We start from the raw sequence: 17,574 nt of genomic DNA, 5'->3' as shown, positions 1-17,574 counted from the left end.
TTTCCGAATGGCGTTGATGTTTAATGCTGCTCCCTCTAGCGGCAGCCTACTGAGGCAACGCCGCGAATATCATCGGTTATGTAACTGTATTTACGCCTGAATTTTTTAAAACCTTGAATAATACAAGTTGACGCAAAAGGTCCGCGATTGATAATCAATCAACGTCGCCTTTGCATTTAGTCCATTCGCATGATTTTTGTGAAAGAATGATTGCCGCAACAACAACAAATAATGCCATGCTTACAAGCGTTCTTCGAATCGGATCAGTCTTTGAAGGTTACGCCCTGAAAACTTACGACTTAATGATCTCTACGCAACGTCGTCCCTTCGCAATGAGGCTTTATTTTTGTACATCTTCGGCAGGTCACTGAACTACGATATGGTAAATCGCGATGATTTTCGCCATATCTGACGACATGGCAAACACAGGATTCAGGCAGCGTACGTTCCAGCAGAGTTACTGAAACAATCGTATATGGAATATAAGATAAGAATAAGAACAAATATAGAATTTACCTGGGCGTAGAATATATATCTTGCTGATATTAAATGACCAGCCTATGCCATTAGAAGCGTATCATTGCATAGACTCGTTGCCGACATTTTCGTGAAAGAGCTGAATATTTACATTCTTTGTGTTACTTACTATTATTTTATACGTCTTAATTATTTCATAATTAAAATTAATTACCTCATATTATTACATGTAGACTACGCACGAGAAAATCCTTCGTACCCTTAAGCACCGGTGGAATTATCCTTAGCGTTGTAATTTATTCAACTCTATCTTCTCACTGCTGAGGTTGTGTGTAGGCACGAGACGGAAGGGAAACAGGTGGCCAAACGGTTAGGTTCTGTAGTTTGTTAACTTAGGCTAGCCCGTATCTACTGAACTCTACTGTGAATCAATTGGCGCCAAAACGTTACGACGCTCTAAAAACCGGTTTTGTACTCGACGCTTCCTCTTCCGCGTTCTCTCTCTCTCTCTCTCTCTCTCAAAGTTAACCGGTTTAAATAGCCGCTTGAGTGCGATTCTTCACGAGGCCTTTTTTTTGTTACGAGCCAGTTAGATATTTTCGCGCCAGGCCAGCCGAAAGCCTTTACACACAGAACATTTATGCCATCGAAGGCGAGCCTTCCCTTCCTGGTCTACAGTAATGCTTTAAATTTTCGCACGCCATTTTCGACCAGCATGTCCTAGTGGACGTTTTAACACTCGTACAACCGAGTTCTCCGTCTGCAGATATACCTCCATGCCCTTTATCATTTTGCGAGTAAAGAAGAACACATCGACTACTATAATGATTTTCGGCGCGTTCTTCAATTTGCGCTCTTACAGAACTCAGTTACGCTATCAGTATTTCAGTGTCCCAGTTAGTCAAACGCGTCCGCCGTTGAGAGCGAGCGTCGTCAGTGAGTGTACGCTTCTATTATGTCTACGCGCCAGCCAGTAATTGTCTGTCCGGCGATATCTATATGTTTTGCTGTGCGAGCCAGTAAGCTTTTCATCCGTGGTGTGTCGTCGCAGCTCTTCTATTCGGCAGCTGGGTTGACGGGTTAGATATTCGCATCTCTCGCACGTTGACGGCGCTCGGATGTGACTGAGCGTTGCAGTCGATGCCGCCGGATTGTCTGCGCTGCTGGACTGGCTGTGCGCCTTCCGATGGAGCACCGTTTCCGCGACGCGCGCGAATCGCATTGCCAGCGCGACTCCATCAGACACAGAACTGTAGACTGCCGGCAGTAAAGAAGCAATACCGAAAGCTTACAATTGCTCCCGGACTAGAAAGAAAAGAGCGCCAGTCTACTTATAGTTCGCTTGTAAGCTAACTCTAACGCTGAACACGAATGAAGAAATATCGAGCGGACTGAGACGATCCAAAGCAACAAGTCTATTTCGACTTCTTCGGAGATTCTATACGTTATTGACGAATTGTCGTCAGAAGATTACTCGCATAGGACAAGAATTACCATCTGCAGGACTTATATTTTGTGACGAGTTATGGCATAATAAGCGCGTGCACCAGGTGCATAGAGATGAAGATAGTTAGCATCAAACAGAAATGAATACGTGATGCTGAGACAGTGACACACAAGTGCTTTCAGTCAATTTAAAGTGTTTCCAAAATGACAAACACGCTCCAAGCTCTCATCCCGCATCAGATATTCGGTAAGTATTAGCATAAATATGGAAACTCTTCATTGATGTTCTTGAAAAATCCTTTGCCATTCCACTTTACAGTGGTTGAAGTGGTAGATATCAATAGAGCATTCGTCACGTTCATACGCAACGTAGAGCACATAACTTTCCTAGGCTGATCAAAGGTGATGGCTGATTCATGGTGAGGTTCATAAAGAAGGTGGCGTCCGCAACCTTGAAAAAAGCCGCGCAAATTTGATTGATGAATGCCATAAGATTGGCTCTTGGTTCTATAACTCGGCTAATAGTTATTGTTTCATAAATGTAATTCTTCATTGTGCAACACGACATTATACCGAATGACAATTTTCCTGCAGTGCTTCCTTATAATGCATTTAATAATAGTAGGAAAACTTGGGCATGAATTATCCTGGGCGACTGAAGAGCGGGTTGGTTTTCTCTGACCAACTTTGGCCTTGAAGCCGGTTAGTGCACTTTCGCCATGACGAAGATACCGCGAACCCAACGTCAATGCCACTTTTGGTAATGTGGACGGCTTAAGCATCGGAGTGAAGAGAGTTTGAAGGGATGTACGAACAACTGTGAAGCACATGGTAATATTCATCTCACCCAACGCATGTGTCATGCGTGTGTCTGTAAAGTTCTATTTACGAAAGGTGCCACGTTTCGAAACAGTCCTCTGCTTAACAGTGATTGAAATAGGCAAATGTTTATGACGATGATACATTAGATTTCGCATGAAATCTCAATTGATTGTCTTTAAAGTGACGTATTTCCTTAAATCACGCAGCGCTTCGTTTGGAGTTTTGGAACCTTCTCGGTGCTTCGTGCGGCGTTACAGCTAAAATAGCGGACAATTACCTTTCAGCTAGTTAGGACGAAGCTTGTTCCATGAAAGGATAGCCTTTTCAAACACGCAAACCAATGAACCGAAAAAATATTTCTTCTTCAGTCTTTAATCATTACTAAATGGCCAAAAAAGTATTACTAATATATCTATTATGCAATCCTGGAAAGCCGATACTTTTAGAGGTCATGCTTTTGATTTCATACATTGGCTAGATATTCATTTTAGGCATTTTTTGTTACAGATGATGCTGCTCTTTACAGGCACCTGGAACATCTTCACTTGATGCTTCAGCACTCTGAAGAGCTTTTCTGGATGGTCGTTCTGCATCAACTTCTCGTAGCGTCGTTGGGAGATCAGCAGGACCATTATGCTTTATTTTTCGATGTACTGGAAAAATGCCGTATGCTTCAGGACAACATCCGAAAATCAATCGATATTATCCTGCAATTAGTCAGTCATCGCCGATCAGTCCTCGAGTTACAATTTGATGACTAGCATTAGTCCAGATCGTTGATGTACGAATGTTAAATCATTTTGTATAGAGAAAGGAGTGGACTTTTTGCATTGCCACGCTAATGGTACTGGTGGGACAGGTTTGCCTATCGGTTTCCAGAAGCAAAAATGTGTACTTCGAACCGGACTGATGCTTGTTAAGCCGGACGTTTACGGCGGTTTAGATTTCCCCCTTTTTTTTGCAGGTAGTGCGTATACAAAGTCCTTTAAAAATCTTTTTCTGCAGTTAGTGTTAGAATTCTGTTACAAATCATTTTTGGCTGTGGCGTGGCTCTTCTGCTTAAAGTTATCCGTAGACTGAATTAAAGTTAGCAGCAAACGGTAACATTTAGTACTATCCGTACCCCTCGTTTGCATATGTACGCGTAAACAAAACGTTTTTTTCTTCTGCTTATGCTTGCAAACAGCCACACGTTATCTAGAAGACAATGCGGCTGAAACTGAATTATTTCGTTAAATTTGTCATGCTATCAGAAATTTGCTGTGAAATAATTCATAGCACGGTACCACAGCTTACCTTACCTGTAAACTGTTCTACAGCGGCCTACCAGGCCTTGTCATTATAATAAGGCCACGACGATTAATTCAACATTTAAGATGCGAAGACGTGCGACTTCGCATCCCTGCACTCCGCAGCAGAGGACACGCTTGACTTTTCTGCACCACTTCTCGTAGCGTTGATTTTATTACTACGCGTTACAGATAGATTGCTACCAAGTAGGTATTATCTCTTGAGCCAAAAGTGATCTCATGCGCTGCTCGCCATACCCAGTTGTATATACGTTTTAATGCTTTCTAGAGTTGGTTCCGACGTCTAGACGGCCAGTTGTTTCGTGTCGTATCAAAACTAGAATCTGGGATCAGTATATACAATGGATAAATATGTTGAGGCGAGCTGGTCTTGACGTACCCAAAATACGTGTGTAGAATACCAAAATGACTGTACTGTAATATACTACCATTTTGAACTTTGTTTGTGATTAACGTTCGTACGCAAATCGCTACTGGAATTTCATCATTATAATAAACACACGGAACACCAATTGAAAAACTGTAGCGGTAAGTAGCACGCTAACGGCTGCCCCACGTTTCGACGCGTTCTAGCGTGAATAGCGAATTTTGTCGTTTCAATTCGATGTATAGACTCAGTGAGTACAAACGTTATTTCTGGTTCTGACGTATCTTACGCAAAACAGCCATTCGCCGTATCTGCTAGAGAAGGCCGTCCGTCCGTTAGAGACGTTAAAGCCGCGCTTTGACACAGACCAACAAACTGATAGCAGTGGAAGACTTTTTTTTTTTATGTATATTCGACGGATACATTCGTATTGTTTCTTTGAGCTCCTTCTAGCTTTTTTAACTATACGCTTGTTTTTTCAATATCTAGATGGTATCAGGGTTGTCTGTAGAGGATTTGCATAGTCACCGACGCCGCTCACAGGCAGCGCCCTGAAGAAATAACGATCTCGGAGATATGTAAATAAAAAGGAATCAACTCAGAAAATTCAAATACTGGATATTGACTATGCGAGTCAGATATTCCCACTACTTCAGCCTACAGACATTGACAACATCATTTTTCATTGAAGTACACAAAACCGCCGAACGTGTTACTGCGTTTTAACGAAGATAGGTGAGTGGAGCGTACGAGGACATTGTTGTATATAAACCGGAGAAAACCCAGTTCTAAACTAAACAGGTTTCATTTTGCCTGCCTGTGGCGTAAATCGATAATGCCTTTCGCCGATTTGGCCTTTACAAATTCTTCATCATGAAAACATTGTTGCAACATTCAGCTGGATGCGTCACCTGCGAAGAACTCGCAATTGAGCTCGTCCGTTCTCTGACATATATAACAGAAATTACATATAAAATAAAGGGTGTATGTTAAATGATTATAATGTCGTTCACGTTTATGATAAGTGACAATTATATACAATTAGCTGACAAGCGCCGTACATTATCGGCTTGGTAATTGAACGCGAAGACCAGGATATACAATTGACACACGAAAAATTTATTACCATTAGCCGTTCGTTGCCTAACAATCATAACACAGTATTTAGCGATGTACATTATTATAGCCATGATGTACAAAGTTTACAAATATACATAAACCATTTCTTTATACCCACTTGAGGTTACAATAACTAGTTTTCTCTGAAAAGTCCGACAAACCATAACTAGTTCTTCCCTGAAAATCAGAAGAAAACACCTTGTTAATTTATCAGAAAACCAAATTATGCATGCAATAAAACAACTTCAACTACATAATGACTCTTTGTTAAGAACGACTTGCAAGATACGTAAAGGAACCTTACAAATTTTGCGAACGTTGTACACTGAAAGTGTTGTAGCATTCAAGTTACCTTTGCCCTTCGCTTTCTTGCTGACCGGCTCGCCATCAGATGAACCATCTTTTTTACTTCGGCCTTTTGGTGCCTTTAGCTCTCCTTTTTTGACAGGTTTGGCACCGATGTCGTCGGACGGGTCTTGGTTTGTTTCGCGTTCCGCCTGTTTATCGACAGGACTTCTTTTTCTGGCGGGGCCTTTCTTGGACTCGGCTGGTAGCCTTGGACCCGCAACAGATTCGCTACCCTCGTCGTCGGAGTGCTTCTTTGTGCCATTCTTCATACCGTTCCCGGTAAGAGCCTCTGTTTCAGCAGGAGCCCCCTCAGCACCTTTTTTGGTAGTGCCGGGCTTCGGCGCGACACGTTTCTTTGCCGACTCCTCTGCCGGTCCGTCGCCATTCTCTTGAGCCTTAGCATACCCATTCTGGACTTTCTTTGGTCGTCCTCTTGGTTTAACGGATTTCTCTGGAGACTCTGCCTCTTCAGTACTAGCCGAAGCTTTTTTGCCAGTGGCCTTTTTACCCATGGACTTCTCAGCGTCGTCGGTTTTGGAGGCTTTCAGAACGGTTGCCTTCTTTGGACTTTTATCGTCTTGGGTAACTCCGGTCTTCTTGGTCACCTTCTCTTGATCCTTCTCCTTGATAGTCTCCTCTTTTTCATCCTTGTCCTTGGCTAACTTTTTTGTCGAAGCCCCATCCTGGTCTTTTTGGGCGGCAGCCTTCGGTTTCTCTCTTTCCTTATCCGACTTGGTTTCGCCAATCTTTACCCGACCAGTGGCTCCTTTAGCGTCCTCCGCACCTAGAAACAGGTAGACATAGACATCAAGCAAATAACGTGATCCAGTTTGACTGAACAATTACGCACACGTTTACTAAGCAGCTTGTTAATTTCTACAACGTTAATACATTTGAATACAGCAAAACACTAAATCAATAGCATGGACTATTTTTTCACAGCATCACCAGCAGTTCTTCTAATTTCAAAATTAATTATCTCACCTTTAGGCCTTGCGAGAAGATTTTTCTCGAGCATTGTATTGATAGTCTTGTTGAAGCGCGTGTTGAACCTGGAGTCTCCTATTTCAGGGTTGGACTCTAGAATCGCTTTTTTCAGACTTAGTACGCTGTGTCCTAACAGAATCGAACCGAATTGAGAGTATATGACAACGCAGTTAGATAATTATGTCGTATCTAGTATCGATTTAGCTCAAACGACGAAAATTCTCACCGATGGATAATACGTTGCGGCCATTAAATAGGTCTGTATTTCAAGGTGAATCGTATCATTGAGATTGTATACACAGCTATGTTTGTTCGAATTTAATTTTCGTGTGAAGGGAATCGCGTAAGCTACCATGACCACGATTTCAAAAGTGAGAAAAGCCTAGATCTCTCCAAACACAGTAAAGGGTATGGCTTGGTGGAACTTTAGACAATCGTAAACGCACATCTTAATTACGCGTCGGCTCCGGTAACACCTAGCAGGTCACATAGTTAGAACATTAAAACATTACAATTGTGCTTGCGTTTCACAAAATCAGCGGTTTGCAAATCGTGTGGGCAGGCTCCCTTGCGTTTCTTAAAACACTTTGTATACACGAGTAGCAATGTCTGCGTGGGCCTAAAATGACCCCATGGTACCCGAGAGACCACGCGATTATATTCCTCACCTTTTCTATCTTTGGGCATCTCCCGTAGAGTATTCATGATGAGATCGCTGGTCGACGGTTTTTTGCTCAATTTCGGTTCGTCCATCGTTCGGTTGGATAGAGTTTGTCGTACACAAAATGCAAGCTGACCGTACGGCTTCAGCTAGCGTCTACGGCAAGTAAGCCTGCTGGTATGGCCTCCTACGTGGAGTGACTGCCACTCGCCTTCACTAACCACGGCAATAGCAGACGCCTTTTCATCGAATAATGGGTCTCGTTGGCGCGATGATGACGACAAGTTTTTCACTAAACGTGTGCAACAGGTGGCAAGAACTATTGCACCTGTCTGGTCAAGAAGTATGCACATCGAATGAAGGGTCAGTCGAGTTAACGCCGTCCTGCAATAGGGTCGTTCTGTAGCGCCAAGTTCAGTGTTCATTCCTATGTAGCTAGAGACATGCATGGTAAAGCAATTTTGTCTGCAACGGCTAAACTATGTACAACGATTAGAAGCGGCAGGCTTAGCCTTCATTGGGGCTGAAATTGCTAAAACAATCAGACTGAACGTGCTTGAGACGTTAGAATGCTACTTTATTATTGATCTGTATCATAGAAAATACGATCGTATGTGACGTGCTTGTTATTGTTCCATTGATGGTAACAACAACCCATCAGGTGGCACGAACAACAAAGCTTATTCGAACAAACGAGAGGAAGTTGGCAAGTATTTCGAAAATACATCTGGCGGAATCGATTTTGCTATATTTTTCACTATATTACGCTAATTTGCTATAATAAGGTTTAGGGCCGGAAGTCAGCAAGGTGAGCTTCCGTAATAGAACGGTATACATACATGCTTATTGTAAGTAACGGAGAAAATGTAAAAACAAACTCGATCAAAGCGATTTCCGTACTGATTCGCAATTATTATTTTAATTCTGTGTTCCTTTGGAAACGTCTATTTCGGCTGTAATTTTGTAATTAACGGGATCAGCAGGGATCGCCGGTCATAAAAATTTAGTGTTCTACTACTAGAGCGCGTCAGCTACCAAATATTACGAAATAACGTCGAAGTATAGTTACATTACAAGCGGTACTCGAAAGCTCGAGGTCAATATTGTTTTCTAAGTTTTTTGCCCGTCTTCGTAATGTGAGATAAATTTGTAGCAACCACTTTTTGTGCATGCTTGCTACGTAGTGTGCGTGTGCGTGTGCTTGTGCTCTTGTAGTGTACGAGAACATTGTATTATATTATAACCTGGCGGCATGCCACAGAAAACAATCTAGTTCTGTCGAGTATGGCATTAGGAAGAGAAAAAGATCAGGATGAGGGACCGTGAAAATGTTGCTTTGGTTTGCGGCTTACACTAGTCATTCATCTCTCTCTTCTTCTCTCGTTCTAGAAATAACTAGCCTTCATATGGCAGTTCGGCGATGAATGATCCAGATCTGGCCGTTGTGATGATATCTGATAAATGGAACAATTCGAAAACGAATCTGATAGGTTGCTGTAAAACAGTCTCATCTAGCATTAAGATAAATACAGACGTAAACGTTTTGATTTCGTGCTTTTATTGCTATATTAGGTGATATCGATGGTAAGAATGACGGAAAGATGCCATCTATTTTAAACGACACGGTTCATGAGTTTGCGCCGTCGTCGGCCGAACTAAGTTCACCCGCCACCTTATTACCGTCAATCGAACCCTGCGAATTGCCAACGACGGCGGAGGAGTATCACCACAAATACTGTATTCACAATGTAAGAAAAAGATATCGTCAAAAGATGAACTCGCCTTCATTGAAGTGCAGGATCCTGCGACGGTTGGAGAAGGCATTTTCGCCCCCGAAGAACACTATTGAGAGGTCGCTGGTTTCAATACAAAGGTTGGTGCAAATAGGTTCTTCAGGTCTAGAAGCTTTTTCCACACACATTCGATCATAACTGCAAAGTTAAGCCCCATCCTTGAACTAGATTATTAGCTATTTGTTTGTTTTTCTTTTTCAAAAATTAATAACTATGACTTTTTTGCAGGGTTCTCAAGAAAAGGGTATAATGATAACACACAGTAGCAAATAACAGTAACAGCGCTGAGAGCCCTAATTATCGAACCGGATATTTGTGGTTTACGTATTGAGCCCATCTAATCCAACAGCGTTACGTATAATTACGTCTATATACGTAGTGTGCCTTTACATTACCCTTCAGTATCGTCAAGGTAAATATGTACCATTCGTTAAATTAGTTTATTGTGGTGTCTTCTAGGCAGAACATCGTACAGAAATAAATAAGAAAATGCTTTGAAATGTATCGGCTGCTTTACTGTTTATCTATATTCTAAGCTAGACAAGCTACAACAGCGTTTGTGGTGTTTGTTTGCAAGAACAATCACTACCAATTCCACTAATAAAGAACTCGATACCAGCAGAAGGTTTATTCGATGCGCCTAGTAGGCGCGTATTTATTAGGACGTACGTTATAATAATCATTGCAAGTACACCTGTGAAATATGGCATGAGCAAACAGGCACTGTATAACGAATAGCTATACGGATTAGTTGTAGATAAATTCGTCAATTCTACACAGAACTACTTCTCTCTTGGGGCATATTGGATATCTCGTAATACGTAACAGAGAATGCCTCTGCTGTTAGATACCGAAGCGAATCGATTTTTGCCCCCTTTTCTTCACTGGAGTATACTATAAGATTTCACCGATCGTGCGTATCTAAATACTTTCGTCTATTTCTAACTGCATTTGCCAACAATATTAGAGATTCTGGTTTTCATTTTTAGACACTTGAAACAACGAATAAAGTGGCCCTCTGTGAAATCGGCTTTTTTTCCCCTAGTCTTCCCTTATTCATAGAGTGCAGCCAGGCGCATTATTACTGTCTGCAGTTTTATAAGGAGCCGAGGTATCCGATGTGGGCCGCGCAAAAACTTGACTTGTTAGCTATCAAGAGTTTTATTTGGGCTACAAATAAGCCACCAAGAGCTGAACTGTTCGTGTCGAAGTTCTACGAATTTGCAACAGAAACCTTTTTAATTTCTACCGGTCGATTTGTAATTTGTATATGTAATAACAGCTCACATAGCAACGCTGCCGATAATATAAACACAACATCATAAGTGTGTTAAGTGGAGAAAAGTAGGTAATTTTCCGCCTTGTTTTTTTAACATAAGGCACTATCGGGTGAACTTCTCCACTCCACGGGTTACGAGAATTGTTATTCTAGGCCACATTGATGTCATCGCTTTTGTTATTACTTATTGCCGCTGTTTCACTCGAAGATGTTTTTAAATCTACTAACATAGCAAATAGTGCCATATCCTGATTTGTGGGAGTAATTCTATCGTTGTTTCGGATCACTGCGTAAGCTGTGACTAATTCGTTTCCTGTTAATCCGCTATGAGCGTAAGCGTGGATGCTTTCAGCAGAGTTTCACGGCTCAGTCGCCATTTCGAATGGAAGTGTCGTCGACGAGCAATTGGTACACGTAAAAACTCGTTGCAAAAAAAAAGTTGAAACATTAATCAGATCGTCCAGCAAAGAGTCCGTGTTATACTCGCCTTATATATGATGTACCTACAACATGAATACCGATACTTTTTGGATGAAGCCAATACTTTTTTAGAGACATTACTGAAAAATAGACGGTTTTCAACAATGATCTAGCAAACTATTTAAATGCTTTTTGGAATCGATAGTGAATAAGGCTATGTTCATCTACAGGTCCTCGATTGCAAAAAAGGAAAAGCGTTTACGGTTTGAACGCAAAATGTGGGTCCCTGTCCGCCATGGAAAGCGTCGACGCCTTCATGGCGCGGACCTTCAAATTGTTCGAGGATCCCTCGTTTGTAATGGTTGCAATAGTATTATCTCAAGTTTTCAACGTGGTACGACGTTATGTAGCGACAGAAAATACATTCATTACTCATAAACACAGTGTGAATCAACGATGGTGCCCTGCAAGAGGACAACGTAAAGTACGTCGCGTTGTTTGGGACAGCATGTCCTGTTGCCCGTATCTAGCCCATCCGATCGCAGTGATGCTGCATCCCTGTTGTTCCTCCGGACCAACGAAATTCGACAGTGGATAAGAGTACGTTTTTGTGCCGATCGTTAAAAAGGGTGCATTTGTACTTCCAATTAATGTGGTGTGGATGGAGTATCTGTTCGAACTGCTACGCCAATGGAGCGATCTTTGCCGAGGTTCTAACTCGTCAAACGGGTCTCGCCTTGGAAGTAGCGGCATTTGAAACATTAAACAGACACCCAGTGTTTCAAGCTAGTGAACCGTCGAGGAATCGTACTGGGCATTTCGCCTTAACAGCTGCTATCTTAACGAAGGAATTCAACCGAACGATAACGACTTGAGATTTTCTAGTCAACTTAGAAGCTTTGTACAGTATCTTTATATAGTAGCAGAATAAATCGCCTAGTTATGAAGCTGTTGACATGATCAAACGGTGGAAACGGTATTTCGTGAAATAATTCTGCATTGTCGTGGGTAGTGTCAACGATTACAAAAACGTCAATTGAAGTTGCTTTTTGAAAAATTATATTGGCCATTTTGTCGAAAGCGTTCCAAAGGGTTGCCACTTAGCATGGAGGAGGATAAAGCACTATGGGATTTCTATTAGTCTGCAAGTAACTTCTAGATGAAACAACTGCTCTTCCAAGGGTGAAACTAGTATTGGACTGTTTACTATGGGATTGCTTTTTTTATGATGAATTGTATGTGTCTTTATATTATGAATCCAGCGCAATATAGTTAGGGTGACGTTAGATTACTGTGGTTTCATTAAATAAAATAATTAAAAACGGCATCAGGTTATACCAATAACTAATAATCCATTCGTTTGAAGTCCATAATTAACAAATAGGCTTAGTAATGAGCCGTTGAAGTGTAGCCGTAGAGTGAAGCCGTAGCGGGATAGGTTCTATTTTTAATTGACTCAAAAAGGAGATGCACAGCTGAACCTAGCTTCGCAGTATTGCGACTTTTACGTGTGGGTATCTCTATAATATATAAATTTATTCCCTACTCATTCAGGAGTAATAGATAAAAATGGCGAACTTTATTTCGAAAATGACATACACAGTATTTTTTTGAAAAGCTTTTATGTTGACGACGATCTTTCAACCAGATGGTTGGGCCGGACGAAAAGCTTCCACAAAAGACTTTTCCGTTTTCCAGGCCAGTTCACGCCAAAAAATAACACCGGAATATTCGAAAATCGCAATTAAGCAACGACGGGCCACAACGCCAAGTCGTGTATTTTTTAAAGCTATAAATAAATGAACAGCCTATCATTATCAGCTGTCGATGGAACGCAGCCGTACGAACTTTCAGCACGTGCAACGGAAGAAAAACGTACACATGTTATATAAATTATTTTGCAAGCGAACACATCGTTATGTGTATATACGACAACGTAGGACATAGCATTATTACGGTCGTTACGTATTACAATGAATCACCTCGTTGCTGGTACGCGGGTAGATGGCCGTAAAAAGCGTAGGTAGAAGCAGGCGCTTCTGCGGCGTCGCCGCTGCTTCTGGTGCTGACCGATATGTACGTGGCGCATCAGATGGCGACGCGAATTTTCATCGCCACGCCGTGGAACAACGTTTCCACCCTGAGACTCATAGCAATTTCAATTAGTTTTGAACAATAGCTTGCTTTAACAGTAGTCGTTCTCGCAAAATTATACAGAGGGGCCTAAAATGGGCGTAAATATCGTCTCATCAAATAGCTGCGAAGCCATACGTCGGATAGGTTTACCTTGTGTTTACTGTAATGAACATATAGACAAAACATACGCAAGGACAGGTATGATAAATTGAATCTCGTCGTTGACTGAATGCCGCACCTGATTTTTTTTGTTGATGTATTACGAAAATGATCAATTATTGAGTTCCATCATTACAGACAGAGTAGATGGGCTTGTTTACTGTTCAAGACGAGAAATGTCTAGTCTAACTTCATATTTGAGTTTCGAGAGATATCAGTAAAAGGAGTCTGCCACGACGCAACAACGCTGAAAACTGTTAGTCAACAACCGCGAAGATTGTTATAACAAAAAAAAAAACGTTTATTAATTAGGAAATATTCCGTTTTGCCAAATAAGACCATCTGAAAGTAAAACGGTTACAAACATTGTGCAAGGGCGGAATTAATGTTTCTCATGGTAAAACACTGGTAGATACGATAGTGTATGGATCTCGAGCCTGTTGGTACGAAAACATTACCGCACGCCAGTGCTTTCAATCGTGCGCCGTTGTCTAATGGTAATATCGTGTTGACATGCCTGTAGAAATTACCATAGGCACAGTGTTCCTGACTGTAGAAGTTGATCTACGTACTGGCTAGATAAATACAGGGTGAGGCAAAAGTCCGTTTACGGTCAAAAAGTTCTGCCTGCATATTTATTACGTACGTACGGAAGTTATTGCGATAGGACTGGACAACATATAAGTAACAGCGTATCGTAATGCCGCTTTATTTTTCCTCTATTTAGCATAGCGTTGGCGTACGCGTATTCGGCACGGTATCGCCGTAAGGCATCCCATCAGACAGATAGACGGCTGGCTCCCAGCATGAAACGAACTGTGTATGTGTATGCATGGCTGCCTGCTCGTCTACGCCCGAGTTCAATCTAAACGACAACGTGTTCCTAAGTTTAGCAGGCAAATACGTTATCCACTAGGCTACCGCGAGGACCGTTTACTACGACCACTCGAACGGTTCTATCGACTATAAGAAAATAGCACATTTAGGATTAGTCGAACAATTAGCAACCTGGCCTTTCGAACCCGGTCGGTATATGAGAGGTCGCGCGGCCTAATAAATTACACGTGCTATTATCGACGGCTAAATGTGTCCAGAAAAAGGGCCTTATGACGAACCATAAAGAAGCGATTGCGTTTGGTACGCAGACCTGGAATGGAAGGATCCTGCTGTACACATGCACGAACAAACATACTGTATCAAACACCCACACACACACACACACAAGAAGTCGTCGGTTAGTTATATGGGATGATTAGTCATTGACCAACTGCATGTTGAAGGCTTACAGATGTATTTCACTGTTGAATCAGTTTTCATTATAACTATTTTCACATTTCGTGGTACGTCGCCAGACGTGAAACGGAGGCTCTCCAGCGGTCGAAAAGACCTCTTTCGAAGCGTTGACATACTTTCACATAATCCTGTAAATCTATTCCACGTGAACAGAGACAAAGGTCTTCATGTACCTTAGATATCATTTATATGCCAGTATGCCTGTTAACAATGAAGTCATTGTTGTTATCTTCCCAATTAGTGAAACCAATTCGTTTGTTGTACGAGTCTTCAACACGAAAATACAATTACTCATTCGTTACTAATAAAGTTATTTTCATACCCAGTCGGTCGGGGCTATTCAGTAAGTGATAATTGAATGATCTAGAGATATTCGTAACGATATAGCCCTCGAAGGGTGCCAACGGTTGTTGACGCTACGTCTATATTGCGTACGTACGTACGTACGTACGTACGTACGTACGTACGTATACATTACACGCAACACGTTATCAACAAGCGTCGCAGGGGTGCCAGTTTTTAAAAGTATCCCACTACATTGTCTATCGGACGCTCAACGAATAGCCATTTATGAGTTCCCACCCTGAGAACTGTAGAATGCCTTCAGTATTGTCATCTTGCATCACGCACCTCATCCGTAGAACTTCAAGCAGATATTAATTACGCATTATCTCTTGTTCGTTACAGCCGTATTTAGTTCATTGTTATGGCACGCGTGCTTATTTCTGACGGCCGACAAAATCTGCTTTTCCTCGTTCTGTGCATACAATCCTTTGTAGTGTAACGTTCAGACCATAACGGGTGCGGCCACCGTCAGCGCTAACTACTAACGCCAAACGAATAATGTAAAATAGATCTCATTCTTTCAGCATAACGCAGTGGTGGCCCTGCAATCTTGATCAGGACATTAATTTGTTGTTAGTTGATGTTTCGTTCAGGAGGGAAGGAGATGGACGGGTCGAGGAACAGAGGCACGAAACAGAAGCAGATCTAATAGAGAACGACCGAATCATTTTTCAAACTCAAGCCAGTGGACGCGTGCAAAGTACATTGACGTTGGAAGAAAGTTCAATGAAACAATATCATTAAGCCGATTGTCAAACTGGTGTTCACGTTGCCTGTTTAGTCATCTGTCACCCCAGTCGTACACGAGAGTCAAGCCCACTAGCAAATAATGCCCATATCAATCATTTCAAATTTGTTATAATATATAGTCAAAAAAATGTCCACGACGAACACTAATACGTAACGGTTCAACGTATATGCGCTATATAATACTGCTATCCTAAATAAAGAGAAATCTTTTCCAATGGATCTGCGGAAATCGTTCGCGTATCCTTTATATATGATTCTTGACAAATAGTAAAAATAGTATAAAAAAAAAAAGTGGGAACCTTCGAAGAAGCCACTTTCTCTAAAAGTCACCCGCTTTTTTACTTGTTAAAAGGAAGATAGTTGTAAATCACAAGCATAAATCAAGGACGCGTTCGTACCCCTTCCTGCTAAATACGATCACCTTGGAACAGCCACGGTTGTTTGCTATTCTTTTTTTTTGTTTTGAAGTAGAACACTGGTAAATAAATAGCACAAACCGTAGAAGACGCACAATGATCTGACGAAGAGTTGATTCGTTAAACCGCACTGCCCTGTTATTTCTTCAAAGGTAAAAATTAGTGCTTTTTCAGCTCTTCTGAGACACGCTAAACGAAGTACACCGTCGACGACTACTGAAAAAGAGACGAGAAATTCTATCTGTGGAACAGTTTGTAGCAATAAAAGGAAGCAGAATCGTTTATGATTTACTTAGGTTAGGTGCTGCAATACCCAGTACTTCAATTATGGCCACTACTGATCTCTGATAAAAGAATCGCTACTAATCAAAATGTATTATTTTAATATTGTTTTCATCGGGCCTAACAAGAAGTACCATTCGTGCACGTAAGTGCATGTACCAATTTACATAAGCGCTAACTCAGTGGTGAATCCGCGCATGTTATTTCTCTTGTTCATGTTACACAAAAAAATCCTTGATTTTTGTTCTTAATTCATTAGTGTGTAACGTTGAAAACCGAAAAGTGAGATATTATTTATTACATATTCGAAAAAAAAAAACTTAGTTAGCGGTCTATTTTAAGCTTCTCTAAGGAGTATTTAATAATGACAGCACACATTATCTGGTCATGTCATTACATAGGTTACATACAAACGGGTACCTTCAGCTTCGAAGTCAGCCTTTCAAGGTACGATACAACTTTGCAAATAAAGCACTTAACACCAATAGGGTTAGAACAAATCGACGTATCGTTGCAGAGCTAAAAGTTCACATTTATGAAAACGTGACATGGCAGATACGAGTTGAGGGAAAATGTAAAAGAACTTCATCGTCCGCTGAGAAAGCTAACGTATATGCGTGCACAGAGAGTCAACTGAGGAAAACATGAGCTAATGCTAAGCCAAACAATAGCTATGACTGTGCATGATTTTTTAATTTTAAAATGAAATTTCTCACTAACTTCACCTTATACCTTCTTCATTGTTAGGTGCTACTTAAAAACCGTTGACGCTAATTACATGGAGAAACACGCTCAATATTCAGTTTATATTATCGAGTCTTTTAGCAGGAGTGGACGCTTAGCGAATCGTTCTACATTGACGATCTAATTATATCGCCACAAGCGCTCTATCTTTGATATTTTCATCAATTTTGACTAATTCCAGCCGATGAAGACAACCTATTCAGATTGGACTCTGCCAATGGGAATTTTAGGAGAACCAAAATGAGTTTTATAGACGGGACGCTTTTTATATCCTCACAAGAAGAAAGTAGGATCTCTAGGTTGGGCTATCGCAGTGATTAAGTAACTAACTTCTTAGGCTAATTTTCAGATCCGCGTTCAAATCAGTTGGCGTTATGGGCTTCTGGTCTGTGAGATCAAAGAAAAAAGGAAAAAAGTAGT

The 17,574-nt window shown here is 41.3% G+C and overlaps 2 protein-coding genes and 1 long non-coding RNA gene across 9 annotated transcripts; 2 read left to right on the top strand and 1 right to left on the bottom strand.

Annotated features, from left to right (window-relative positions):
- The first annotated feature begins 697 nt into the window (after nucleotides 1–697).
- On the top strand, nucleotides 698–5,405 carry LOC111265375 (uncharacterized). The gene is made up of 2 exons (XR_002683442.2): nucleotides 698–2,170; nucleotides 3,253–5,405. It is a non-coding gene; the product is annotated as an uncharacterized LOC111265375 (long non-coding RNA).
- A 115-nt stretch (nucleotides 5,406–5,520) lies between these two features.
- On the bottom strand, nucleotides 5,521–7,774 carry LOC111265374 (uncharacterized). The gene is made up of 4 exons (XM_022841972.2): nucleotides 7,545–7,774; nucleotides 6,874–7,005; nucleotides 5,894–6,673; nucleotides 5,521–5,718 (listed from the first exon to the last, which is right to left on the bottom strand). Exons 1-4 carry the CDS (start codon nucleotides 7,627–7,629, stop codon nucleotides 5,708–5,710), a joined length of 1,008 nt encoding a protein of 335 aa, XP_022697707.1. The 5' UTR covers nucleotides 7,630–7,774; the 3' UTR covers nucleotides 5,521–5,707.
- LOC147752815 (uncharacterized) lies at nucleotides 7,012–15,941 on the top strand. 7 transcript variants are annotated; one of them, XR_015313051.1, is made up of 4 exons: nucleotides 7,879–7,900; nucleotides 9,110–9,410; nucleotides 9,559–9,742; nucleotides 15,556–15,941. XR_015313051.1 is itself a non-coding variant. In XM_086970478.1 (3 exons), exons 2-3 carry the CDS (start codon nucleotides 9,139–9,141, stop codon nucleotides 9,578–9,580), a joined length of 294 nt encoding a protein of 97 aa, XP_086826604.1. In that variant the 5' UTR covers nucleotides 7,012–7,133; nucleotides 9,110–9,138; the 3' UTR covers nucleotides 9,581–9,834. The 7 variants fall into 7 exon arrangements, 4 of the variants coding, with proteins under 4 accessions (XP_086826604.1, XP_086826600.1, XP_086826602.1 ...); XR_015313052.1 differs by having other exon boundaries at nucleotides 15,540–15,941; XR_015313053.1 differs by having other exon boundaries at nucleotides 15,487–15,941.
- The last annotated feature ends 1,633 nt before the right edge of the window (nucleotides 15,942–17,574 follow it).

Source organism: Varroa jacobsoni, unplaced genomic scaffold, assembly GCF_002532875.2.
Source record: "Varroa jacobsoni isolate VJ856 unplaced genomic scaffold, vjacob_1.0 scaffold_964, whole genome shotgun sequence".
NCBI lineage: Eukaryota > Metazoa > Arthropoda > Arachnida > Mesostigmata > Varroidae > Varroa > Varroa jacobsoni.
This window is presented reverse-complemented; position numbering and strand designations above follow the sequence as displayed.

Coding starts and splice junctions, on each gene's coding strand:
- LOC111265374 (XM_022841972.2), bottom strand. CDS start 7,629: ATGGACGAACCGAAATTGAGCAAAAAACCGTCGACCAGCGATCTCATC. Junction 7,006..7,544: donor GATGCCCAAAGATAGAAAAG/GTGAGGAATATA, acceptor CGATTCTGTTAG/GACACAGCGTACTAAGTCTG. Junction 6,674..6,873: donor TCTTCTCGCAAGGCCTAAAG/GTGAGATAATTA, acceptor ACCTGTTTCTAG/GTGCGGAGGACGCTAAAGGA.
- LOC147752815 (XM_086970474.1), top strand. Junction 9,411..9,558: donor TCGCTGGTTTCAATACAAAG/GTTGGTGCAAAT, acceptor ACTTTTTTGCAG/GGTTCTCAAGAAAAGGGTAT.